The 27012-nt window shown below is 38.2% G+C and overlaps 1 protein-coding gene across 1 annotated transcript in view; it reads right to left on the bottom strand.

Moving 5' to 3' along the window:
• SPHKAP (SPHK1 interactor, AKAP domain containing) overlaps positions 1–27012 on the bottom strand; it is a gene marked incomplete at its 5' end in the record, with an annotated part of 137152 nt that overhangs the window by 24770 nt on the left and 85370 nt on the right. The window contains 4 exons of the mRNA XM_021707093.1: positions 9485–13232; positions 14302–14554; positions 21639–21773; positions 23361–23420. Coding sequence (XP_021562768.1) covers positions 9485–13232; positions 14302–14554; positions 21639–21773; positions 23361–23420 — 4196 coding nt within the window. The remainder of the gene's footprint in view (positions 1–9484; positions 13233–14301; positions 14555–21638; positions 21774–23360; positions 23421–27012) is intronic.

The raw sequence follows: 27012 nt of genomic DNA, 5'->3' as shown, positions 1-27012 counted from the left end.
GACAAGTGGGATCTCATTAAACTGACAAGCTTCTGCAAAGCCAAAGAAACCATCAAGAGAACAGGGAGACAGCCTACAGACTGGGAAAAAGTATTTGCTAACTCCAGGTCTCACAAAGGTTTAACATCTTGGATCTACAAGGAACTCAAATGTGCTGAAAGAAAAAACAAACAACCCCATTATAAAATGGGCAAAAGATATGAACAGACACTTCTCAAAGGAAGACATTTGAGCAGCCAACAGACACATGAAAAAAATGTTCAACCTCAGTAATCATCAGGGAGATGCAAATCAAAACCACACTGAGATACCACCTAACTCCAGTCAGAATGGCAACTATCAATAACTCAAAAAATAACAGTTGCTGGAGAGGGTGTGGTGAAAAAGGAACACTTCTACACTGTTGGTGGGAGTGCAAACTAGTACAACCAATGTGGAAAACAGTATGGCGATTCCTAAAAGCTCTAAATATCAACCTCTCATATGACCCCTCAATCCCCCTACTGGGAATATACCTTGAAGAACTCAAATCATTCTATCAAAAAGATACCTACACATGTATGTTTATCGCAGCATTGTTCACAATAGCAAGAACCTGGAATCAACCATGCTGTCCATCAAAAGAGGACTGGATTTAAAAAATGTGGTACATATACATGATGGAATACTATGCAGCCATAAAAAAGAACAAAATCATGAATTTCGCAGCAACCTGGATGGAACTAGAGTCTATAATACTGAATGACCTCTCACAGAAACAAAGATCTGAGTATCACATGTTCTAATTCGTATAGTGGACCTTGAACATCCAATGAATACTTAAGAAAATGACTGACAGTGGTGGGAAACCATGGGGGAGGGAGGGGAAGGGAGATGGGATTAATGGTAGCAAATATCTGTCTGGGGATGGGGAGACACCTCTTAACAAGGGTGCCTGAACGAAGCATATTTGTATACCTAACACTTAATTGTACCCCACAATACCATAATAAAAAATATTGATAACCAAAAAAAAAAAAAAAAAAAAAGAAAGGGAGATCCTGTTCTTCCACATCTTTGGCAGCATTTGGACTAGGACCATTCTAATAGGTACATAGTGACATAATGGTATCTTATCATATCATTGTTAGGATTTTCAGTTCCCTAATGACATAATTTTGGGCATCTTTTCATATGCCTATTTGTCATCTGCATATCTTTTTTGGCGAAGCATCTGTTTAGGTCTTTTGCCTATTCTTTTAAGTTTTATTGTATTTTTAATTAACAAATAATAGTTGTATAAATTTATGGGGCACAGTGTAATGTTTTGATATATGTATACATTGTGGAATGATCAATTCAGGGTACTTAGCATATCCATCACCTCTAATATTTATGATACGAACATTAAAATATTATTTTAGCTATTTTGAAATATATAATACATTATTATTAACACTAGCCACCTTGCTGTGCAATAATATGCCAGAATTTATTTCTCCTGTCTAATTATAACTTTGTAGCAATTAATAAATATCTCTCCTTTCCCCATCCAACTCCCCCCAGGCTCTCGTACCTACCATTCTACTCTCTCCTTCTATGAATTTGACTTTTTTTATATTGAATGAGATCATGTAGTATCTAGCTCTCAGTACCTGTCTTTTCTCATTTAACTTAATGTTCTTTGAGTTCATCTATGTTGCCACAAATGACAGAATTTCCTGTTTTCAAAATATTTTTACAAAGGCATAGTAATTAAAACAGCATGATCTGGCATAAAAACAAACACATTGACCAGCAAAGTAGGATACAGAGTCCCAAAATAAACTCACACATTTATGATCAACTGATTTTTGACAGTATTAAGAACACACAATGGGGAAAAGATAGTCTCATTAATAAATAATCTTTGGAAAGCTGGTTATCTACATACAGAAGAGTAAAAGTGGACCCTTATCTCATTCTTTGTACAAGAGTCAACTAAAAATGGACTAAAGACTTAAATGTAAGGCCTGAAACTATAAAAATACTAGAAGAAAACATAGCTGAAAAGCTCTATGGCATTACGCCTTTTTAAATCAGTTTGTTCATTTTTCTATTGTTGAGTTTTAAGAATATTTCATACTATTTTGGATAATAATCCTTTAGCAAATATGTCTTTTAGAAATATTTTCTTCCAGGCTGTGGCTTGTCTTCTCATTCTCTTGGCAGTGTCTTTCACAGATCAAAAGTTTTTAATTTTAATAAAGTCTAGATTATCAATTCTTTCTTTTATGGATTGTGCCTTTGGGATAAAAAAGTCATTACCATACCCAAGACCATCTAGATTTTTTCTCTTATTTTATTGTGTAAGAGTTTTATAGTTTCAGTCTCTACTAAATGCTGTATGTGTTTTACTTTTCAATCTGTGTTCCATTTTGAGTTAATTTTTGTAAAGGGTATAAGGTCTGTGTCTACATTCTTTTTTTGCATGTGACTGTCCAGTTGTTTGAGCACTATTTGTTGAAGAGACTATTTTTTCTCCATTGTACTGCTTTGTTTCATTGTCAAAGATCTGTTTGTGTAGGTTTATTATTGGGCGCTCTATTTTGTTCCATAGATCTCTTTGTCTATTTTTTTGCCAGTAACCATACTAACTTGATTACTATAGCTGTTTAGTGAATCATGAAGTCTGGAAGTCTTTCTCTCACTTTGTTCTTCTCATTCAATCTTGCATTGACCATTCTTGACCTTTTGCCTCTCCACATAAACTGTTAAACCAGTTTGTTGATATCTGCAAAATAACTTGCTGGGATTTTGATTGAGATTGTGTTGAATCTATAGATCAATTTCAGAAGAACCAACATCTTGACAACATTGAGTCTTTCTATTCATGAATAGCCTTTGTTTTTGAGGAATATTTTTGCTAGATGAAGTATACTAGGTTGACAATTATTTTTTCCTTTTGCATGGTAAAGATGTAATTATTTGTCTTCTAGCTTATATTGTTTCTGATGAGAAATCTGTGTTTTATTTGTGCTTCTCAGTATGTAATGTTTCTTTTTCTCTAGGCTGCTTTTAAGACTTTCTTTTTTTCTCTAATATTTCCAGTGAGATATAAGACTATTTCTTTATCACTTCTTTATCACTTGAGGCGGGGACTCATTCTGTCACCCAGACTGAAGTGTAGTGGCATGATCATAGCTCACCACAGCCTCTATCTTCAGGGCTCAGGTGATCCTTTTGCCTCAGTCTCCCAAATAGATGGGACTACAGATTCACTGCACTACACTTGGCTAAAATTTTTTGATTTTTTTTTGGTAGAGATGAGGTCTCACTATGTTGCCCAGACTGGTCTCAAACTCCTGGACTCAAGCAATTCTCCTGCCTCATCTTCCCTAAGTGCTGGGATTAGAGTTGCAAGTCACTGTACCTAGCTGGGTTTGTAATAATTGAATTATGATGTGCCTGATGGAATTTTCTTTTTGTTGATCCTGCTTAGAGTTCATTTTACTTCTCTATTAGTGAGTTTATAACTTTCACAAAATCTCATATTCATGTGTACCTTTAAATCTTTGAGATACTTAAAGTCCTTCTCTGCGAATTCCATCTTTTCTGTAATTTCTGGATGTTTCTAATGTTGGTTATACTCTTTATTATAAGTGACACTTTTCTGCTTTTTTGTACGTATAGTATGTTTTGCCCGGATATCACAATGTAAATTTATGTTGCTGGGTACTGATTTTGTTATCTTTCTTTAAACGGGGCTGGGCTTTATTCTAGATTAAATTAGTTTCAGCTCAGCTTGATCTTTTCAATGCTTTGCTAGAACAAATTCAGATGAGCCTTTAGTTTCAGGGTGAGTTTAGCCCTAGTTGTGATCCTTTTAGAGTCTCTACTAAATGCTGTGTGTGTTTACCATGAATTCTTCACTCTGACTAGTTGGAATGAAACATCTCCCGGTTCTGTATGAGCTTATGGAATTGTACAACTCTCCAGAGTGATGCAGATGTGCATGACTCAGTGCTCAGCAACAGGTTGCAGGGATCCCTGTGCAGATTTCTGGAGTTCTTTCTCTGTATATCTCCCTCCAATCTCTGTCTTCTCACCTCAGAGTGCCCACTGAACTCTGTTCAGGTTTGCCCTCCATGTATTGTAGTGTGAAAAGAAAATCCAGGCAGAAAGTAAGGGCACTCATAGGGCTCACCATGTTTGTTTCCCTCTCTCAATGGGTTGTTGTACAATGTGTGAAAACAGTTGTTGACTCTCTTTGTGCCCATTTTCTAGACATTCACAGAGGAAGGATAAATTCAGTTTTAGTAAATTCACTGTAGGTGGAAATAAAAGTCCTTTAACACTTGTCTTTTATTAATTACAGCTCTCACCACAGGTATGCCATTTGATTGCAATGATTATTATTTTTGTGTCTAGTGGTTTTTAATTTCAGGGACTGTGCTTTTATTTTATTATTTTATTTATTTATATTTTTTGAGTTGGAGTCTCACTCTGTCGCCCAGACTGGAGTGTAGTGGCCGCTCCCAGCCACCGCAGCCTCGACCTGCTGGGCTCCAGCGATCCTTCCACCTCAGCCTTCCGAGTAGCCGGAATTACAGGCGTGTGTTACCATGCCCGGCTGGTTTTTTGATTTATTGTAGAGATGAGGTCTTGCTGCCCAGGCGGGTCTTGAACCCGCGGGCTCAGGCAATCCACTCACCTTAGCCTCCCAAAGGCGTGGGATTACAGGCTGAGCCACTGAGCCCGGCAGGGACTGTGCTTTTAATCTTCTGTAGTACTTGATTGATTTTTAAATTGATCTCATTTTATTATGATGGTAGTTTGTTTCTTGCTCCTGTTTCATATACCTTATTATTTCCAAATATTTTAAATATGCTTATTCTAAATTCTGTACTCATACTTTCTATGTCTGAGATCTTTGGTATGGCTAATTCTGTTATTTGATGTTTGTGGGGCTTTACTTTAAAATTTACCAGTTTGGGGTTTCTTGGACCACAAGTATAATGCAAATTAGAACCACAAACAAGTATTAGGGAAAGTTGGGGCTATAAATTCTTAGGGGGGATTTATTTTTATTTTTTACACCTAGAGCTCTAACCTGGAAAGATACTTTTTAAGAAATAGGTTCCCCTTTCTGGTGGGTGTACATTTCTCTTACTTTTACTGAGCATGTAGCCCTTCAGTGTCAGTTTTAAGCCCTCATTATTCATGGGCCCACAGTCTCATATTCTGGTTTCCACTAGCCTTTAGAAAATGTACTTAGAGGCTACTGAGACTGGTAAATTCTTCAAGGACAGGCACAGAGTCAGCTGTAACTTACCACTATTGCTTCCAAATTCTTTGTTTTTTACTTCTGAAATTTTCATTATTGTAATTATTGTTAAGCTCAGTCTTGTATATATACTTAAAATGATGCTTATTAGAACTTAATCCAGGATTTCTAGGTTACATAGTGGGAATATTTTTCGGGCTAGCTAGATGACCATAATGCTTGAAATGTAAGTCTTATGCTTTACTTCAGTTCTTCCCATGGTTGACACTTTCTCTTCCTTTAAATCTAATCTCAAATGTCAGCATCCTATCTTAAGCATCCATTTTCCTTACCAGTTAGCTGCTATTACATTACTCTTTTATTTTTCTCTCACCATGCTTTGCAATATCTTTTTCTAAATGGTTTTCCCAGCTGTCTCTCCCACTACTGTGTATAAGCCATGGGAGTAGACACCAAATCTTTCTATTTTCTTTCACTTTTGTAGTCTTGAGGGAGTGCCTGTCATAGAGTGAGCACTCAAATATTTACTGAATGAATAATTTCTTTTGATTCAAATATAAATGAATACACAACCTACAAAATATTTCTAAACCATAAGATTATGTCAGCAAGTACAATGTGTGAATGCTCAGAATTCTTAGTTTGTTGTTTATTTTTGTGGTCTCAACTTATCAAAAAGTTAAATGATTACTCTTTCATAAACTCAGAGAAGGGGGCTGAGTCAAAAACACTTTGCTGATCACCAGTAGGATAATGTTTTCCAGAAATCAAGAACAGGCTACCTGAAATAATCTAAACTATATTGTATAGGAATAATTCAGGTATCTTGGAAAATGGTATTGCCTTAAAGACAACAGATAAATATTTCTTTCTTTCTTTTTCTTTTGGAGTTGGAGTCTCACTCTGTCGCCCAGACTGGAGTGCAGTGGCACGCTCCCGGCCACCGCAACCTTGACCTGCTGGCTCTGATGATTCTTCCACCTCAGCCTTCCAAGTAGCTGGACCTACAGGCATGCGCTACCACACCTGGCTAATTTTTTGATTTATTGTAGAGATGAGTTCTTGTCAAGTTACCCAGGTGGGTTTTGAACCTGCAGGCTCAGGCAATCCACTCACCTCGGCCTCCCAAAGCATGGGATTACAGGCTGAGCCACCGAGCCTGGCCAGATAAATATTTCTATAAGGAAGGACTTCTATAATAAATTCTGAAGTTATTATTCATCTATCAAATAAGAAAAGAAAGTGATTTTTATTTAGGTATGTTGAGTTTAAATATATATATTTTTTGGTAAAAAGATAAAATGGACCTCAGAGAGTAGCTTAAAAATATCTTCAGGACATGGCATCTCCCCATCTCCAAACAGAGTTAAGACTGTATATGTCACTTATCATGTTCTTGTGTGTAAGTGGGTAGAATTGTTTCACAGATAATTTAGTTTTGACTAATCAAATCCCATGGTAACATCTCTGCTGTTTTGACTAATTAAATCCCATGGTAACAACTCTTGAGTTTAGAAAATGTAATCTAAATAGCCTTAATCTTTCCCCTTGTAGCTCCTGGGGATTCTTCTGTTTTAATAACATTCTCAAACAGATCACAAGAGGTTTCTTCTGGGAAAAGATCCCCTGGAATAAAGACAACTGTATATACTAACTCCAAACAACAATGGCAACAACTACCATAAAGTGAACGTGTATTGAGTGCTTACAGTAGGCTAGGGACAGAGTTAAAAGCTGTGTGTGCATTTCTTTATTTAAACCTAAAATTCCCTTATGGTGTAATTATGATTATTATTATTCCCACCTATAGGTTGCTAAACTGAGGTAAAGAGAATAGGCAGCTCGCTCAAGGTGACATAGTTACAATATTAGTGAGTGGAGTCTTTGTTTTGTAGTAATTTACATTGCTTCACAAAGAAAAACATTCAATATTTTGTTCTTATTTTGAAAGCAGATGCAAGCATTGAATTTTTAGGGCAGATGATTCTATATTCTTTTTTTTGCGGGGGGGCGGTTGGAGTCTCACTCTTGTCGCCCAGACTGGAGTGCAATGGCACACTCACGGCCACTGCAGCCTTGACCTGCTGGGCTCAGGTGATCCTTCCATCTCAGCCTTCCAAGTAGCTGAAACTACAGATGCATGTCACCATGGCTGGTTAGTTTTTCTTTTATTAAATTTATTTACTGTAGAGACAAGGTCTCACCAAGTTGCCCAGGCTGGTCTCGAACCCCTGGGCTCAGGCAATCCTCTCACCTTGGCCTCTCAAATTGCTGGGATTACAGGCTGAGCCACCATGCCTGGCCGATTCTACATTCTTTTATACTTTATTGGTGGAAAACCAAATCAGAAATCCATATGATGAGCTGAGAGAATATATTCTTGCATCATTATATATAAAACACACCTAAGCCATTTGGAGGCTTTATTCATATTTTCAAAATTTTTTAGAAATACCTTTGGATTGTACCTATTTTAAATATAATGTCAGTGACATTTAATTGAAAAATGTGCAGTGCATTTTATTTAACTTCAGCGACAATCACTATTTGATCTGAGCCTACAACCATGAATCTTGCTGAACTACCAGTTCATAAATGTTCCTTAACTGGGTCACTTTATTTGACTAAAAATCTCAGCTGGGTTACGATCTCTGTGTTTAAGAAAACTTGAAGTCAGGCACTAGGATGCTACAATAGAGGTTTTCCATTTTCTTGTATTTCAAGTTAAGATAATTCTAAAGAATTACACATTGGCTAATTTCTTTCTTTAATTCTTTGATCACTTTCAAAAACTTGTAATTCTCCATACTCCCTGGGTCCAAGTCTTTGATAAATACTGTTTATAGCTGGAGAATTACTAATATATATATAAAAAACTTTTCTTCTTTGTCAGCTCAGCCTACTTCATTTGATTTAGTTTTGTGTTTTTTTGCTCGTATGTTTTCAGTGCTTTCTCTCCATTGCATTCTTCCAGGGTTTCATCCAATTGGAATGTTAAAATTTCAGCACTAAGTGGCTTAGCAGGAAATACTCAAATCCACCTAGACTGCACCAAATACACACAACCACAACCACGCCTGTAATGATGCCCTCTAATGGGGAGCATTAGTACCTGAAAATGGGTCTCTTCTGCTTCCCTGGTAGAGGTGAAAAAATATCAAAACTTTAGAGAGTTGCTGAAATTTGTTATAGGCTTTGTTCAACTTGTTGACTGCTGCTAAATATTTAAAAATCACAGGCTCCTTAGAGAATGGGCCACCCGAAATCCAATCCCCACCACTACACAATATGTCCATGTAACAAACATGCATATGTACCTCCTGAAACTAAAATTAAAAATGGAAAAAATTCACGGGCTCTTTGTAAATAGGCATATATCTCTGAAAAGACTACAGAGGCTCTTTCTTCAACTTATGTTTTCCAAGGCCAGAAGCTTAATTCTTGATTTTGTTGCTTTTTCTTGTTGCATTTTAACTTTAGATCAAAAACAAATAAATTACACATTGGTCTCATATTCAAGCATCTTATGAATTTTCTACAGAAAATGTAAGTTGTAAAAGAAATTGACACCTCTTTAAGTAGCCTGAGATATATAATTAACTTCCTCAAATTCAAAATATACTGTCAACTGCATTACAATTTTCTGGAAGAGAATCATTGAAATAATAATACTTGAATGTTGCTTTGCACTTACATTGCCTACATTATAGGGTCAGCCCTTGTGGGACATGGTGTCATTGCCAAGATCTTTAGAACACAACAAAAAATAAAATCTTGAAAGAGATTCTATGGAGAAGAAAAATAAGAGGAGGAAAAAATGATGCCAAAATATTTAATGTCAAATTCCAATGTTAAAAATTATTTAAATTTAACTATTTTCAAATGAGTAAGCTGGCAGTATTTATTATTATTATTATTTGCTTGAAAACAGCCAATAATGGATTTTAAAAGGTAGCAATCCATGGGAGATTAATTGTAATTGGGGGAATGATACTATACTTCTCCTGTTATATAGATGAATTGAATTTGTTTTGGAGATTTTAAAAAGAAATTTACTTTCAGCTATGGTAAGTACGTATTAATGCAGGAAGTCTTTTTTTTTTTTTTTTTTGCATGTCTCAGAAATTTTGTTCTGATATCAATAAAATCCCTTTATGTCTAAGATTAAGAATAAATACCAATCAAGATGCAAACTCCAGCCACATGCACCCTGTCTAGTCTAAGACATAATTCACTCACCTATGAATTTGGCTGGAGCTGGCATCTCCACGTGGCTCAACAGCTGGGACTTTTTCTTCATTTAAAGACTCTTCTGCTTCCTTTAGGGGGTTGCTTTTGGAAAGCATGGGCTCAGTTTCTCCAGCACAGGCTTCTCTATGATCTGTTTCAATCTGAATCAAAGGCACTTCCCTTGAGCACAGTGATCGCCTGGTGTGGTTTAGAGAGACAGCGTCCTGGCACGAGGAAGTTTCCTTTTTAGAATCTAAACTGTTGTGGTTTGTAAGAGGTGCAGTTTTGCTCGGAGATGACAGTGGGGGGCGTTTGCTTTTGGTAACAGAGTCTTTCCTCGGGTAATCTATAGCTTCCTGGACAAGCATAGCTGGCCTGCCCTGCACTCTGCTCACAGTTGATCTGTTTGCACCCTTCTCTGCTTGCAAAGAAGAGCCCCCAGAGACCTGCTCAGCATCAACTACCCCCTCATCCACGATAATTTTGTTCTTGCGCATGAGGGCCTCAATGGAGCTCGCCCACGTTTCATGAATTAGCATGTTTGTGATGTGGTCAGTCCCACCTCTCCGGTACAAGCAAGAATCAGATTTGCAGAGCCCAGATGAAGCTGCACTGCTGACTGGCTGGACACTTAGCAAATCTTGTGGGCAGTTCTGAGCAAAGCCATCCAAGGAGTTGGCTTTGACAGGCACATTCACTGTCAGCCTGGCACATGGGGACCTGCTGTCTGGCACGGACGACTGTCTATGACACACTGGGGATCGCAGAGAAGGAGACAATAAGCCAGTCGTCCAATCGTGGCTGCTTCGCCTGGAGGAGGAGCTGTCTTTGCTGTCTCTTTCCATGTCCCTTAGCATGTACCTATAGAACTCCTCAGTAATGCTCTCTGTGCTGGACTGCCTCGACCTCACACTCAGGTGGTCACTTTTCCGGCACGCCTGTTGCATCGCTGAGCTCAGAATGCTACTGGCATTCTTGCCGGCATAGTAATCCAGCAACAACTCGAATCCTCTCCCTTCATTTTCCATCTGGTTCACCATGAACCTGGAAAACTCATCGGTAATGCTCTCGCAGCTTGACTGTTTGGAGACTGAGCTGGCCCTGCTGACCGGCTGGCTCAGGGAGCTCATTAAACCCAGGCTGTTGACATAGGCCCTGGCCTCAGAGTCCTCCTCGGGAATGCTCTCACAGCTGGAGGCCTTCAGCCGGTTCCACCTGTCCCCACTCAGTAACCGATTCCGGGGATGGCTCTGGGCTTGCCACACGCCGTCGACCATGGAGAATTCTGTCAGATTCATGATCTTGGCTGCCACCTCATTTGCAAAAATATTGACAGAATCTGGGACATCCTCAAGGTTCATAGACTCATCCACAACCCTGTTCATCAACTTCTCCTTAAGCTCAGGGTGCTCATCTGTCTTCCTCTTGATCTCACTGAGCCGGGGCGGCTTGTGTTTCCTCACAGTGACTCCACTAGCCTGGCTTTCCTTCTTTCTCTTCAAAGATCGGCAGGATACATTGGGTGTAACCAGAAACTCGCTCCCTCTTTTCCATGCACAAAACCAGGGTTGTTTTCCATTGGAGTTGTCAAGGCAAATTGCTGCAATTTCAGTTGCCATGGAGACAACAGTCTCTGCTAATTCTTCAGCAAAGTCTGAAATGCAATAGATGTCTGTATGCTTTGCCTGTAGCATGGATTGAGCAGGAAGCAGCAAGTCATTCCCTAACAAGGACAAGCTCACTGGAACTTCGTTGTTTCCAGATGTGGCACAGTTGTACTTTTCTTGGGTGTTTGGGTTGATACTGTTCCCACCATCCTGGGAGCCTCTTCTGTGCTGGTGGAGTGTCAGTGACTTTTGTGCTTCTGAAGAGGCTCTGCATTCATTCTCACTGTGACTGAGTGTCTGATGAGGGCTTTTTGTATCCTCTCCCATCATGCCTTTTAAATATATTTCCTTGGGGGATGTATTGGCATTAGGAGAATTGGGCACTCTATGGCTACCTGATAATTCAAATTGCAACATGGGGTTCTTGAAGAGACCTGGCTTCACTCCACCCTTGCTGTCTTGGTTTGGATTCATGTCATCCACAAGATCGTTGATGACATGACTAGTGCTGTGCAGATTGCTAAGTGGATAGTTGCTGGAGTCTTCAGTGGCTTTTATCCATGCTTGATTAGTCTGATCAGATGACTGGCAGCCTAGTTCTGCCTCCTGCCATCTGATGGTCTCCTTAGAAAGGACGGGGGGACATTCACCAAGCCATACAATATGACTCATCTTCTTGAACGTGAAGCATATCACATTGAAGAGAAGTTGATTTGTACTTTCTATTAAGGTGTCCAGAATTTCAGACGAATGCCTGCCATCGTTGGGGTCAATTATTTTATTTTTCTGGTGAACTTCATCAATGGAATGCTTAAGGATAACATTGGACAGGGTCTGTGCCAGTTCATTTCTGAGGACATTTTCTGAGCACAGGGACTGGGGCTTTGAAGCAGTTTCTATGATTCTCTTGTTCATGGATTCCATAAAGTCTCCAATGCTGCTGTAGGTATTAGGCTTTGTTAAAATCAGAGCTGCCTCCTTGAGCAATCCCTCTGCAATGGCTTCCTTCCCCAGCTCTATGCTTCTCCCTGTTGCTAAACTACCAAGTGGGAAGATGGCTTCAGAAGGCTCAGCTGCAGGCAAGCGGTCACTCGGAGCCACTGGGTATGTCACCTCTTCCCTTTCACCCAGGCCACAGACAGCAACAGCACTCGCCACCTGAGTCATGCCACACAAAGCAGATGGAAAGGAGTATTCAGTGGAGGGTTCCTTGAGTACTTGGGATACTTGAGTTTGCAGTGCTCCACTGCCACCCAGTGGACAGTTTGACGCCAGGGACTCTTGTTCCATTCTGAGTCTTTCTGTGGCCTGTGGACTGGAAATGGTGCCAATCACAGTGGCTGCACAAGCTAATGCTACTTCTAGAGCACTCTGGGGGTGTCTGCTGGAGTCCTCTCCAGAAAGGATGCCTAAGGCTTCAACAGAGACTTCCCTCTCAGGGCCCAAGGAGGAGATGCCTGGCTCAGGGGCAATATCACTGCCATCTGGACTCTGAACAATGACGATTTTGGGGAGCTCATTCCATGACCGAGGGACCACCATATCTTTTGTGGAACAGCAACTGGGAAGCAGAGAACTGCCTACAGAAACACTGATCGCAGATTCCTGGAGTAATGTAGGCTGAGACTGGGATAATCTAATGAACGCATCTTGTAGCACAGATTCTGCTAAATTTGTAGCATACTCGCCAGTTGTGACTTCTCCATCTTGTACAGGGAGAAGAGAGTTTCTTATGTCTTCATGGACTAGGTGGCTTCCCTGCTCAGTGATACTGCCACATGCAGAAGATCTATTTTTAACCATTGTGGAGAAATAAGCATTATTCGGCATATACAGTGTCTGTGATTTTTCCACTTGACCTTTAAAAGTTTCAGAATGATAATAATTTGTGGCTTGTCTCTCATTCCCCACAGCTTCGTCTTTGCACTGTGATGGTTTTGCTGAGGGATCCAGACTCTGTAAGCCTGTGTTCTCTACCAGGTTTTCCAGAGATCGTTCTTTTTTAATCAGTGGTGTGTGATATTTGCTAATGTATTTGTCTTCCAAAGCATAAAGAAACTTTTCTTTGCTGTAATTCCATTCCTCCTGGGTGGTTTCCTTTGTTTTTTTAGTTTCCAAAACACTGGCTGAGACATTTATATTTTCATAACCTGGTGAAGAGAACACGAAAGCTACTATTACTTTTTGATAGCAGGTTGTTGTGAATCTAAAGTAATCATTACTTCCTAAAAATACCTTAAAGCATCAACTATCTTTCCCTTTTTCTCAAGTATAGCATTTTGAATGTTTCTTCCAGAGAAGGGAACCTGAAAAGGCTTTTGAATTTCACTATGGAATGCTTACCCAGCAAAATGGCTTTCAATGTGGGATACAAACGCTAGAATAGGAGAAGGGATTTGGGAGCTAATGATGGTCACCATTCTTCAGGGGAAAGCAATTCAAATAATTAGAGCTTCCCATTGGATATAGAGGGACGAGGGATGATGTTTAAAGCAACTTCAATAGAGGGATTTGTTGCAAAAATTTGCTCTAAAGTTTGCATTGAACTTGCCCAGGGAAAGTGGCAACAACAAAGTCTGGAGTATCCCTTTCTCTGACTAAACGGGGTGGGGGTGGGAGTGGGAAGGAACCCATTGTTTACTGAGCTCTATAAATGAGTCAACAGAAAGAGCTGAATAAATGAGTGCTAAGCACTTTCCAGGCTTATCTCCTTCTGTCTCCAAAAAAATAATTCGCTGCAGGGACTAATGTATTCCCAAATTACAGTAAGAAAACCGGGGCTCAGGAAAATTAGATGACTGGTTCCAGGTCTCACAGCTTCAAAGAGGCAATGCTGTGATTCAAATCCAGGCCAGTGTGACTTGGCTCCAGCTATTATATGGCTTTTATGGAAGTCTTAGGGAAGTTAACTTTTTTCCTGGTGGTGATAGCCTCCATTTCTTGACAGGCTGAAGGATTTTCCTTTAAAGCACACAAATTTCCTTTAGCATCCCTAAGGCATCTTTTTGGGAGTCTAGATCCATCCCACAACTAATGAATGCATCTGCTAAGTGCATTTGTCAGCATCTTCACTGGGATTGTCTTATCTTCCTTCCGTCCTTAAAATTCAGTTAGAGATTGTGATGTGTCAGCCAAACTGACGTGGCCTGAAACTTTTCGGAACATTTTATATGGTGACTAATTTCAGAGTGTACATTTGTTTTATTGGAAAGTTCTCACCGTTCCTATATTCGTCCACCTCACTTTCCTCCAAGTGCTCAGAAGCGGTGAGAAAGTCTTCCTCAATTGAAGATAAGGAACAGTTTGTGTCATCCTCCAATTTCAAGATGTTTGTGTTCAGGTGCAGCTGCCGCTCCTGCACCAGCTCCAGACCAATCAAAAATTTGTTGATTTCAAAGATGATGCAATTGGTACTGTTTGGTCTGTTCCCTCTTGCACATTGTACCAGACAGATATCTGGTAGCCAGGGGCACTACAAGTGGAAAGAAAAAAATATTTAAAAGGACAAATAAAAACCTATTGCCCTAATCTCTCCTGTAAGAAGGAGTGAAGACCTTTAAAATATTTGAAATATCTTCTGGGCTTATATTGATGGACTGCTTGAAAAAAAAATTCAAATGATATTTGGGAACACAGGGTACCTAGGAGAAAGTTTGACTTAGGGAAAAAGCAGACTAGTTGTCTCATATATTTTAGTTTTTTCTGATCAAAGCAAAAATTGAAGTGGGAAAAGTTAAACAGGCAAAGGAGATTTTATTAAAAGCTATTAAAATAGGGGAGAGAGGCCAGAACTGAGTTGGACCACAAGTTCACCGAAACAAAAGGCAATAAGGTTGTTAATGAGAGAGGAGATCTTAGGTCATCTGTGCTTGCTAATTGACTTTACTCAAAGGAACAGGAAACTTTTTTTGTGTGTCTTCATGACAGGAGGTAGTTTTACAACCTGGAGCAAGATACACACACAAGTCAGGCTCCTACTCTGCTATGGAGATTGGGAGGCTAGGGGTCCTATCTTCCTTGAAGACTGCATTTCAAAGAGACAGCTCCCAGGTCCAGAGAAAGACATCCCTGGGCATAAAGCTGGCAAGAAGTTTCAAAAAAGATTTACATCTCAAAGGGGCAGAGAATAAATTTACAATTATGAAATTTTCTAGATCAAGTGCTCTAAGAAAAGGGAGATCATGACCTAGAGTCAGGAAGAAGCCTGTGTAAAGTTTGGTCACACCGAGGGGAATATTAAAGCTGTCTGGGTGATCTCCCTTGGATTCAGTTGAGTTTCAGTTTCTGACAGGTTTCTTTCTTTGCTTTTATGATATTCAGTAAAACTTCTACGAGTACTTCAGATATGTAGTAAGTGTTCTATCAGTTACAGTTATTTTATAATTTGTATTGCTCATCTGAAGAAGCAGCCAATATGACATTTAAAGAAATCCACTGAACTAATAACCTCTAAAAGTCTGACATATGAGAAGAGCAGTGATAAAGAGGCCCAAGTTATTGAATGTTGTTACAGTTAGACATGTTAATTCTGTTCACTTTTAGGGTTACAGACCATATTCCCATTCTCTACTACACATTTTCACTATGTTATTATTAGAATAGTAATAAAATTTTTCAATAATTCTAGAAGGGGTGATTATAAAATTTTCAATCTTTCTTCAAAGGGTTCTGCAATCCCCAGGAGGCTTGGAAAAAGAATTCATATGTGATTAAGTGTGTTTTTCAAGGAAGTTGCTTTGTGGCTCTGATTTTTTTGTTTGTTTTTTTGAGACAGGGTTTCTGTCATCCAGGCTGAAGTGCAGTGGCATGATCACAGCTCACTGTAGCCTTAACCTTCTAGGCTCAGGTGATTATTCTGCCTCAGCTTCTCAAGTAGCTTGGATTACAAGCATGCACTACCATGCCCAGCTAACTTTTTGATTTTTTTTTTCTTTTCTGTAGAGACAAGGTCTCAAACTCCTAGGCTCAAGTAATACTCCTGCCTCAGTCTTCCAAAGTGCTGGGATTACAGACGTGAACCACCGTGCCTGGCCATAAGTTTGTTTTTTAAAGTGTGTGTTTGGACCAGCAACCTCAGTATCACCCAGGCACTTGCTTATAAGAAATATGTAATCTCAGACCTCAATCCAGGTCTACTAAATCAGAATTGGCATTTTCAGGGAATGTCTTGAAGATTCCTACATGCATTAACATTTGAGAAGCCCTATGATCTATAGTTTTCATGGACTTCACAAAGGGTCTGTGATCCCCCACATGATGAGAAACTGCTGCTATAGAGTAACTAGTAGTTGGCTTGATTAACTTTCTTTCCACTGAATCAGACATAATACCCTAAACTGATACTGACCAGATATCTTCTGAGTGCCTATTATATTCAAGGCACATAGGGAAGTGCAAACATGAGTCAGGCAATTGCCCTTGGGGGCAAGGCATATATACTACCAGTGGGTTTGCCATAAATAAAGGTAACTATACAGTTGTACCACATGTGATTGCCATATATGTAGGTCAAAGTAGTTCCCTATTGACCCTTCATATCACCAAATTAAATACATATAACATTAGGTGAAATATGGCAAGTGCCAAAGAGATATAATATGAAAAATTAAACAATAATTTAAGATAGATTTAGATAAAGGATTTTATTTAATGTGCAGAGTTGCACAGTTATGGTATTCTTAGAAAAAAGGTGTATTTTCTTAACTATCTTCCTGAATGAAAATAAACATTCCAAGAATTTTGACTAAATGAGGGTAAAACAATATAGTCTCTAAGATAATGACAGTTATTATCATGTCATTTTATCATAGTTTATTTGGCGCTTTGCATAACTTTTACCCCCAAAGTGAATGATATTTTTATGAAGCTGGTGATGCTACTGATCCTTCACAGGTGAGAAAACATGTACAGAAGGGGTGGCTCATCTTTTCAAGGTCACACAAGCGTAAAGTGGAAGAGCCAGCACTGCATTCCAGGTTTGTTGAACTCCAATTCCTACATTCTTTCCAATGCTCTTCATGGCCTCCTGGTTAAAATAACAAAGATCTAATTTCCACAGATGACGTATTCTTTGAAAGGGTGAGTAGCTACATGTGGGTCTCCTCAAACTCATGCATGCTCAGTAAAATCATGTCTTCATTTCATAGAATGAAGCCATAAGAATAGATCTTATTGTACATAATAGACATCTCAGAAAAACTTCTTCTGTAGGAAAATAATTGATTTTACTTGTATTTTATTAAACTATTGGCTGTTGCAATGGACTTTTTGTAATAATGGTCTTTAAGGTTTTTTAGAGTCTATCCCAAGGCTCTACAAAGGATGGCTCGAGGAAGGGGAAGGTAAGTCAGTCACATCCTCATTTGCTGCTCACTAGTATTTATTCATTGGTTTTTTTTTTTGAGACATATGTGCATGGATGGTAGGGTATGTCTTTATACATATTTAATAATACCCATAGGAAATAAGGACTAAAAGAATACTAGACTCTAAGTTAGTGCCATGAAAGCAAGTACCCAACTTGTTTACTACTCTTTCCCCAGCACTTAGATAAGAGCTTTGCACTTAGTAGATACATAAAAAGTTTTTGTTGAGTTAATGAACACACTAACAAATGAGGGATGTGACAAACATTTTCTTACATTTGCCAATTGTACTATTTAATTATAAAATAACGTAGCAATAGATTTGGTGCAGTGGCCTATAATCCTAGCACTTTGAGAAGCTAAGACTGGAGGATTGCTTGAGCTCAGGAGTTTGAGACCAGCCGGGCAACAGACTACAAAAAAAAAAAAATAAATAACTGGACGCAGTGTTGTGTGCATGTAGTCCCAGCTACTTGGGAGGCTGAGACAGGAGGATCATCTGATTCCAGAAGGTCAAGGCTGCAGAGAGCCATCTCTAAGAATGGGGAAAGGTAGTTTTAAAAATCATCTCTGTTTTATAGAATAGGAAATTAAAGTTAAGAGAGTGAAGAAGTGGCTTATTTGGACTACTGAAAATTTAAAACTGATTGCAAAAACCTTTTTCAGTACTATCATTTCCTAGGTTAAAGGTGTCAAGTGGCTTCTTCTTTATTTCCTTCCTCATGTTGTCTGTGAGAATGCTAGCTATGTCTTTGGGACTGATTCAAACTTTACTGATTCACCCAGTTCAAGTTGTGTCCGCCAATCTCTCCATTCTTATTTATGGATTAACAGGTAACTGACTTTAGCGAGGTAAAGCAGCCAAACTGAGAATATCCCTCAATACGTAGGTACTGACTATGGTTGGCTAAGATGGGGTTCAGCATGGAAGTGCTGCCCCTATCTTGCTGTTCTATTAAAACATATAGGTTGTGGTGCCAACAAAATGATTTAGGGGCTCTGGGAGATTGCAGATGGGTGAAGTGACACATAGGAAGTGATGGGGACCCTAGTTCAGAGACAATTCTTGATAACTCTTAGACAAAAAGATATGCAGAACATGTCCTGATGACATGTTTTTGATGATCTTTAACAGTCCTTGGCAATTTAATTCTCCCTGATCCCAATGAATGTCTGTGCTGCTTTTGTGATCCAGGTTCATTTGTCCTCTGGTTCTCATACTCTTTGGGGCACCATTTTTGGCCTCACTCACAGTCCAAGTGATTGACCTCCAATGCCACAGGTGATCATGTGACTCAGGCCTGACCAGTCTGAATAAGGCATTCCTGAGGCCACAGTGATTGGTTCAGAAATGAGCATGTGACATATGAGAGCAAATAAGACACAGTAAGACTTTTGCTGGGAGCCACCTGGAAAGGACAGTCACTCTTCCTTTCTCAACTTGAACCTAGTAGGATATTGCCTTCTTTTGGGAAGAGCTTGTCTGATAATGGGGCCAATGGACAGAAAACAGAAAGGTGGCCACAAGTTCCTGTATCTAATTATTCACTGGATTATTTTAGTTATATTAGACAATGCATTCTTTTTTGTGCTTAAGCCAATTTTCTGTCATGTTTAATTAAGGAGCCTAACTGGAATTAATAAGAGTCTAGCAAGTTTAATTCAAGGTCTGGTCCAATTAATGTCATTAAGAATTTTCATAGAGATATTGAAGGAAAGCTGGGGTTTCCCAATAATAACCTGTACTTGCCAAAAGCTAGGAAAAATGTTTTATAAAGCAGGTACACTTTAAAAAAATCTGTTAATGATACAAAGAATATGGGAATAAAGTCTCCACTCTCCACTGTATTTCAATGACATAACGTATAATTTGCTGTCAAAACAAAAATTACTAAGGATTCATGTAAAATTTATAGTACACAAGCCTTGTTAGTAGCTACAAAGTCAGGGAGATCTGGTTATCTAGAAATAAAGCCTCCAAGTTAATTAATTGATTTATTACATTGTTTTAAAACAATTATTATGTGTCTTGAAATTTGGAGTTGAAGCATTTTCTCTGAAACAGAATTTTCAGAATGAAAATATAGTTATAATACTTTTTTTTTTTTTGGAAAATGTTGAGTTTCTTAAAATATTTACCCTCCCTCCTTTTTTTTTTTTGGCAATAAGAACTAAAGTTTATTTTAAATGAAGTGCTTTTTACCTATTTTATTTCATTTCTCAAAGTAATCTTGTAAAATAGAAATCATTATTATCCTGATATCATAGATAGTCAAACCAAGGCTCAGAGCCAGGTCCTTTGCCTTCAAATTCAAATGTCTATTCTGTTTTGTTGCTTCTCTGGTAACAAGATTCAAGTCATTATAGACAGTGTATTTTTTGCTTTATTAATGAAAATACTAACATTAGTGTGCATTTATGGGTTCAGGCCAAGAACCAGGGAATACTGCTTGTCCTCCGTCTTGATTTGGTAAGAAAAGAGCAAAGGTTTTGGCTTCCAGGAGTTGGTTTTCTACATGGGCTGCTCTAACTAAAGTTTCATTTGTTATATGGATGAGTACCACCTTAGATTTTAACTGATGTGATAAGAGCTCAATGCTAGGAAGTAACAGCAGAGGAAATGCAAACCTGGTGCAGAAATACTCTTAAAACTTGGATTTGAATATTATTTCTGGTTATCATGGTTTTGCTTTATATTGAGGGCTCATAGAACCATTTTCTATGCTTTTTTCCAGAAACCTAGGCTTCTCACTAAGGAAAAGCAGACTTGATTAGTGAGTTGTAATGGGCCAAGTGCAGATCTTCATGAAGCATCCAGTGTAGAGCATGAAATAGTGAATAGCCTTCTGGGCTTTTCAAGATTTTGAGGGATTGAAGGATAAAAGAAGATTTTAAAAATTGACAGCAAAATTAAAACCCAAGGAAAAATAATTTGGTAAAAAACAAATGCTCATAATTTTAGTCTGGAGCTGTTATATGCAATTATAACATATTGTATGTGTATTTTTCTTGTAGATTGGTTAAACAACTTTACCTACATTTCTTCAAATAATGTTATAGTGATTTATATAATAGGAATGAACATGAATACAATGAATGATAATAGTAAGATTTCAGTTCCTGTTGTTTTTTTTCCTTGAAAATTTTATTTTTGGGGACCAGGAAACTCTTTTTTCCATCTTTAGGGGGGCAGTTCTGTATTTACTAGCTTGGCTAGTTTGGTAACTCCTAAGAAATAAATAACCTCTGGAAAGATGATATTGTGAAATTCTGGGATCTCATGACATGAATTAGAATTTTAGTACTTTTCCTAATAAAGAAGACAATTCTGTTTTTGGTTATCCAGTAGATTTGTAGAAAACTAGGCTACATAACTAATGTCTAAAGTGTCTGCTCTAGTTCATGTGCAACTTAACAAGATGAATCTGAGAAGATAATAGAAATTAAAAGTTGATGTAAGGAAGCTTTATCAAATGAAGACTATTTCCAAAAATGAAAACGTTGTTGATTCTTATGCTACAGAAGCATCTATTTGTATTCATACTGATCTGTGCTAACTATGGATAACTTACGGGGAGGGGACAGACAAAAAACCCCAGGATTTATTTATAAAAAATTGTGTATTTTATTCTTACATGTTTAAACTTCAGTCACCTTTAAAATACTCTTTGTTTGATGCAGTCTACTTATAGAGATGCTTTTTCCAATGCTTAAAGCTGTATTTAAACTTGTTAATTTTGATGCCTTTTAGTGTTTCTGCTGTTTTATGTTTTTCCTTTTCCACACTGGCAAAATGTTCCCCTTTGAGGTTTTTTTGTTTGTTTGTTTTCATTCACAGAAACAACAAAAAGTCGCTTGGGGCAAGATCAGGTGAATAGGGAGGTGGGGCACAAGGGTCATGCTGTTTTTGGTCAAAAACTGCTGAACACTCAGCACAGTGTGGGCAGGTGCATGGTCATGGTGGGAGAACTAGTCACCTGTTTGCCACATCTTGGGACATTTCTTCTGCAAATTATCTTGCAACCTTCTCAAAACTTCATAAACTTTCTTGAACCATTTGATCTGGAGGAACAAATTCTGAGAGTAGAAGGGGCCAACCCTCCAGAAGCTAATTCTGTTTTGTTTTGTTTTTTTTTGAGGTTCCCTCTCATATCTCAAGTGACAGTCTTATCAAGACCTTATATTTCTTACCTGTGAAACTTCAAAATCTGCCTGGAGATTTCCAGATGCTAACCCACTTAAGAGGACAATTTCATTTTCTTTTGGCTGTTGGACGTTCATAGAGCTGATAAGTTTTGGAAGATCTGGTGAAACGTTGACCAATTTCTGTAAAGCAAGCATCTTTATTAGCTTAGATGATTTCTTTTCACTTCCAAAATCCCACTCACAAACTACTTTACTTGCAAAAATAATTTACTTATAACTGCTTATACTACAGATTGCCTAATCTATTATTACTAGAAGAAATCTTGTAAAATTGAACCATAAGAATTTAAATTGGAATAGAAAACTTAAGCTGTAAAAACCCTTAGGTTTTAAATTGTATAAAGTAAATATTTAGTAATTACTATCACACCATAGATATAAACAAGAGTTTGGAAAATTGTTCCCTTTTAAGATCTTGAATAAAAGAAGTTTTTCTAAAAAATCTTCTGTTCTAATAAAGTAAATAATAATTCATAATAAAATTATCACTAACATTGATTTTACTCTTGTACTAAGCACTATGTTAAGGAGTGTACATATGTTAAATATTGCTACATTTAATCCTCACAACAACCCTATATAAATTAGGTATCATTATTATTTTCATTTTACACATAAGTGACCTAAGGCCCAGAGAAGATTAGTAACTTGCAAATTTATGTAGTTAAATCAGTGCCAAAGTGTCTACTTTAGTCATAGTAGAAGATGGTCTCAAATCACTAACATAAGCTCTTCAAACACACTATTTCTAGATGCAACCTGGTTTGGTCCTCCCTAATCATTTATCAGTGGACTACACCATAATTCTATCAATCAAAATCATGTGTACAATTTCCATTGAAAATCCCTCAGTAAGTACTACACAGATGGTAATATTTGGAGCTTGGTGAAAATTTGTAATGGATAATCTCTGTGGGCAACTAGGTTTGAGAAGCTCCGGGTGTAGCATTGTCAATATAGGTGTAATTGGGTAATTTCAGGTCTATTGTTTTGAGATAATTAAGTTGCAAATGGTGTGCTGTGATACAATAAACAGTATTATACCAAAAGAACTCAAACCACCATCAACCTTGGGCCTAGAATGACAAGCTTATCATACCACTTAATCCTTTCAGTGTATAGGTGGGGTTCTGGTTCCTGAGGACTGAGTAGATCTTTACATCCTTTCATGTTGTCAAGGACTTACGCCAAGGTCCTTACAACCTTGGATACACTTGGGAAATATTGTTGTGACAGGATGCAGAAAGTGCAAGCACCAGATGAGAGTAAACAAGGTAGCCAAGGGTAAAGATAAAACATTTGGTGAAAGCAGCTGGAAGAAGCAAATCTGAGAGACAGAGGGAAGCAAGCCCTGGGTTGCACTAGTAGCTTTTGGAAAAATCCTGGAAAAGTCATTTGGAAAGGATCTATGAGAGTGGAAGAAGAAGAGAGTAGAAGAAGCCACTTTAAGGCTCTGATGGGCAAGAGAAAGTGTGCCTTCTTGGACAGTTCTGCCTGCATGGGAAAGCAAGCTTCACACATGTAAGACAGGCAAACTGCATGGGAAAATGGTAGGAAAAGGATCAGGGTAATGGGCTGTGATTAAATCATCTAATTAAAGAGTCCTTTACAAAATGAACACGATGTACAGATGAATCGTGTTGGATAGCCCTTTGATGAGGTCCTGTACAGCTTGCGCTCCTGGACAGTTTGAGTGCCAAGCATTACCTGTTGCAGGTGCTCTGTGCTGCATTCATCCTTGTTCACATCCAGATTCACAAAGCAGACCTGGGAAAGAAGGAAAAAACAGTCATTTAGGTGTAAAACCTGACCATCCTTTTATAAGAATGAAAGCAGTAAACAGATGTTTCATGAGCCATATATATTTTATACAGTTTGGCATAGAAACAGTGATTTTGACTTTAGGCTTCTATGCCCAACTCTAATACCCCACTCAGTCTCCCACTGGTCCTAGCAAATGCCTTCTTCATTTCATGGTCCAATACACTAAAAACCATCAGCTTGTATTAGAGCCAAAGTGATAGTTACAACAAGATCTTTAGATTTCTAAGGTATTAGTAAATCTCATGAAATAGGAAAAATAACATTTAATGCCATGTGCCTCTGTAATTGTAGAAAATACATCTCCATTTTCTTCTTTCCTGTACTCTCATTTCCTGCTCCCTTTCTCTACCCACTTTTAATATAATGCATAACTAGTGGATTCCTCTTTCACTCATTTTAGCTCATTTTTATTTATTTAAACTTGTTATATAATTTGCCTCTTTGTTGGCCATCTGTGATAAATGTCTGTATAAACTAGTCTAAAACAATAGCTAAAATATTACATTATAATTCTGATCAATAATAAAATAATTGTTAAACAATCATATGCTGTATGATTAATGATGTTTTGGTCAATAATGGACCAAACACATGAAAATGGTCTCATAAGATTATAATACTGTATTTTTTTACTGTGCATTTTCTATGTTGAGATACACAAATAATTATCGATATGTTATGACTGTCTACGGTATTCAGTACGTAGCATACCATGAAGGTTTGTAGCCTAGAACAATCGGCTATACCATATACCTGAGGAATGTAGTAGGTTGTACCACATAGGCTTATGTAAGTATACTTCATGCTGTTCACATAAAGATGAAATTGTTTAAAGACACATTTCTGAGAACATGTCCCTATGGTTAAATGACCTATGACTGTAATTATATCCCAAACACATCACATAGATAGAAAACTCCTGTGGACATGCAGCTGGGGAAAAGAAAACTGAAGAAAAAATTTTGAAGAGGTGAGATATGTTCTTGAAAGATAAAAAGGCTTTTGTTGGGTCAGAGAACATGAATAATACTGGAAGATGAGAAAGTGCAACATGCTGTCAAGAAACCGAAAGTAAGAGAATCTTGACTGCAGCCAGAACTGGAGAAAGGGAAATGTTTGAAATAAGGTCATGTTAGGTTCCTGTTATATGAGATAATGTGAATAAGCTTCTGCAGTATTTTGCTGAAATGCATCCAAAAGTTTTTATTTCTAACTAGTTGACTTAATCATATAAAACTGAGAATGTTAATTATCTGAAATTTAGCTAGATGTCTGGATTTATTGGACGCCGGCAAATACATGGCACTTTCTGACTTCAGTTACTTGTTTGGGATCATGGTTTCTCAGAGTCCAAATTTTTCCTTTTTGAGGTTAATGTAAACATAATTAAAGATTTGGGAAAGATCTTGAAAACTAAAATAGCTTATACATTACTGAAGTGTAAGATGTAAGCTCAGTACTGTTTTATTCCCAGATAACGGGACATTTCTCCAAGTTTTATGAGTTTACAAGATACTTGCATGCCATCCCTAGGTTGCAGCATCTACTTGTTAAGGATAACTTGATGGACATGAGGGAGAGGGAAGGTCATGAAATGGTACCCACACTTTCACTCAGAAGTTCTTTTTCTCTAGGTTAGTAAGATGAGAAAATAGGGAGAAATTGAGCATGAGTCCCTTTGCAGACACAGCAAATAGTAGACGGAGCTCAGTAGTTCATGAGCTAGAGCAGTTTGGGAATATTCATATTATAATTGAAACCTTGTCCTTGGAAAACTAGACCGATATCCATCAGCACTCAGGGAATTTGAATAACATACAGTTAGCACCACTTTTATTGAATTGATTAGACAATTTTCCATTCACCTTAAAGAAAGGCCTGTTACCTTGCCCTGGGGCATCACAAAGCTCTTAATATAGTGCCTCACAGTGGGAGAGGGCAAAGCAGAGACAAAAGAAAGGCATCTATATTAACGATGTGTCTTCACCTCAATATTTTCTTTAATTTTCTGAGGATGAATTCTCATTTTATTCATTCTGGGCTACTGTCTGAAACTCTGCCTATATCTAGAAGATACTCTCCACACTTGTTGGCAAAGCCAAGGCAGTAGTGAAGCAAGACACAAACCAACCACTTGCTTATACTTGGTATACACATCTTTCAATATCTTGATAGTAGAGGATGATCCAGGTTTTCAAGGGCTTGGTATGCATATAATATGGGGAGATATTCCTGTTAAGAAAAGGAATCACAACAGCACTAAGGGTACTTGATCCTAAACCAGGGGAAGTGAGGACCAGTTGGAGGCCCAAACTTCACCTGCACATGGACTAGTTATGTACCTAATCCTGACTTGCACCCCACATCTTTATAATGAAATAAAATAATGTTACAAAATAAATTTTTTTTTTTTTTTGAGTTGGAGTCTCACTCTGTCGCCCAGACTGGAGTGCAGTGGCCTCTCCCGGCCACCGCAGCCGTGACCTGCTGGGCTCCAGCGATCCTTCTGCCTCAGCCTTCCGAGTAGCCGGAATTACAGGCATGCGCTACCACGCCTGGCTGATTTTTTGATTTATTGTAGAGATGAGGTCTCGCTGCCCAGGCGGGTCTCGAACCCGCGGGCTCAGGCAATCCGCTCACCTCAGCCTCCCAAAGGCGCGAGATTACAGGCTGAGCCACTGAGCCCGGCTACAAAATAAATTTTTGATGTGTTAAGCAATGACAGGAAAAGAAAAGGGATAACAAAATTAAAAGTTCTAAATTAGGTGTGCAAATGGATATTTATTTATTTAGAAGGAAAAAAGAAATCGCAACAAAACTCTTTTTTTTTTTTGAGTTGGAGTCTCACTCTGTTGCCCAGACTGGAGGGCAGTGGCCGCTTCCAGCCACCGCAGCCTCGACCTGCTGGGCTCCAGCGATCCTTCTGCTTCAGCCTTCCGAGTAGCTGGAACTACAGGCGCGCGCTACTACGCCCGGCTCATTTTTTGATTTATTGTAGAGATGAGGTCTCGCCAAGTTGAAAACTCACATTTTAAAAGGTTAAAAAATACCACAAACTAAAAACAGAGAAATGATATTTTAACTAATCAACTTCCCCATACACCTCCATAGCCCCTTATTTCTCTCTTCCCTTCCTTCCTTCCTTCCTTCTCTTCCCTTCTTGCCCCCCCCCACTCTCTCTTACCTTTTTGGTGGTATACTCTTTGATCACTTTTTTAATATGACAACAGTTTTGAAATAGCATCTTCTCTAGAGAAATTAGAAAGATAAACCAGTCTTTCTCTAATATGACTGATGCAATTGTTTCAACTTCTAAATTTTTATTGATAATATCTTATATGTTTTTCAGTTTATCATTCAACTCCATGGGTAATTATTTTATAATTTCTTTCATATATGAGTTGTTACAGGCATACTTACTATTTGTAGTAGTATTACAGTTTTTGGCTTTACAGATATAAGAATTTGAATTGTTTATCTTTTGCATGATTCCCATGGAAAAATGCATGGTGCATTTATAATCTTTAATGCTGCA

This window comes from Carlito syrichta, unplaced genomic scaffold (assembly GCF_000164805.1).
Source record: "Carlito syrichta isolate Samal-C Ts95f unplaced genomic scaffold, Tarsius_syrichta-2.0.1 Scaffold316380, whole genome shotgun sequence".
Lineage (NCBI taxonomy): Eukaryota > Metazoa > Chordata > Mammalia > Primates > Tarsiidae > Carlito > Carlito syrichta.
The sequence above is the reverse complement of the archived record's forward strand: the minus strand, read 5'-3'. Positions and strand labels throughout refer to the sequence as shown.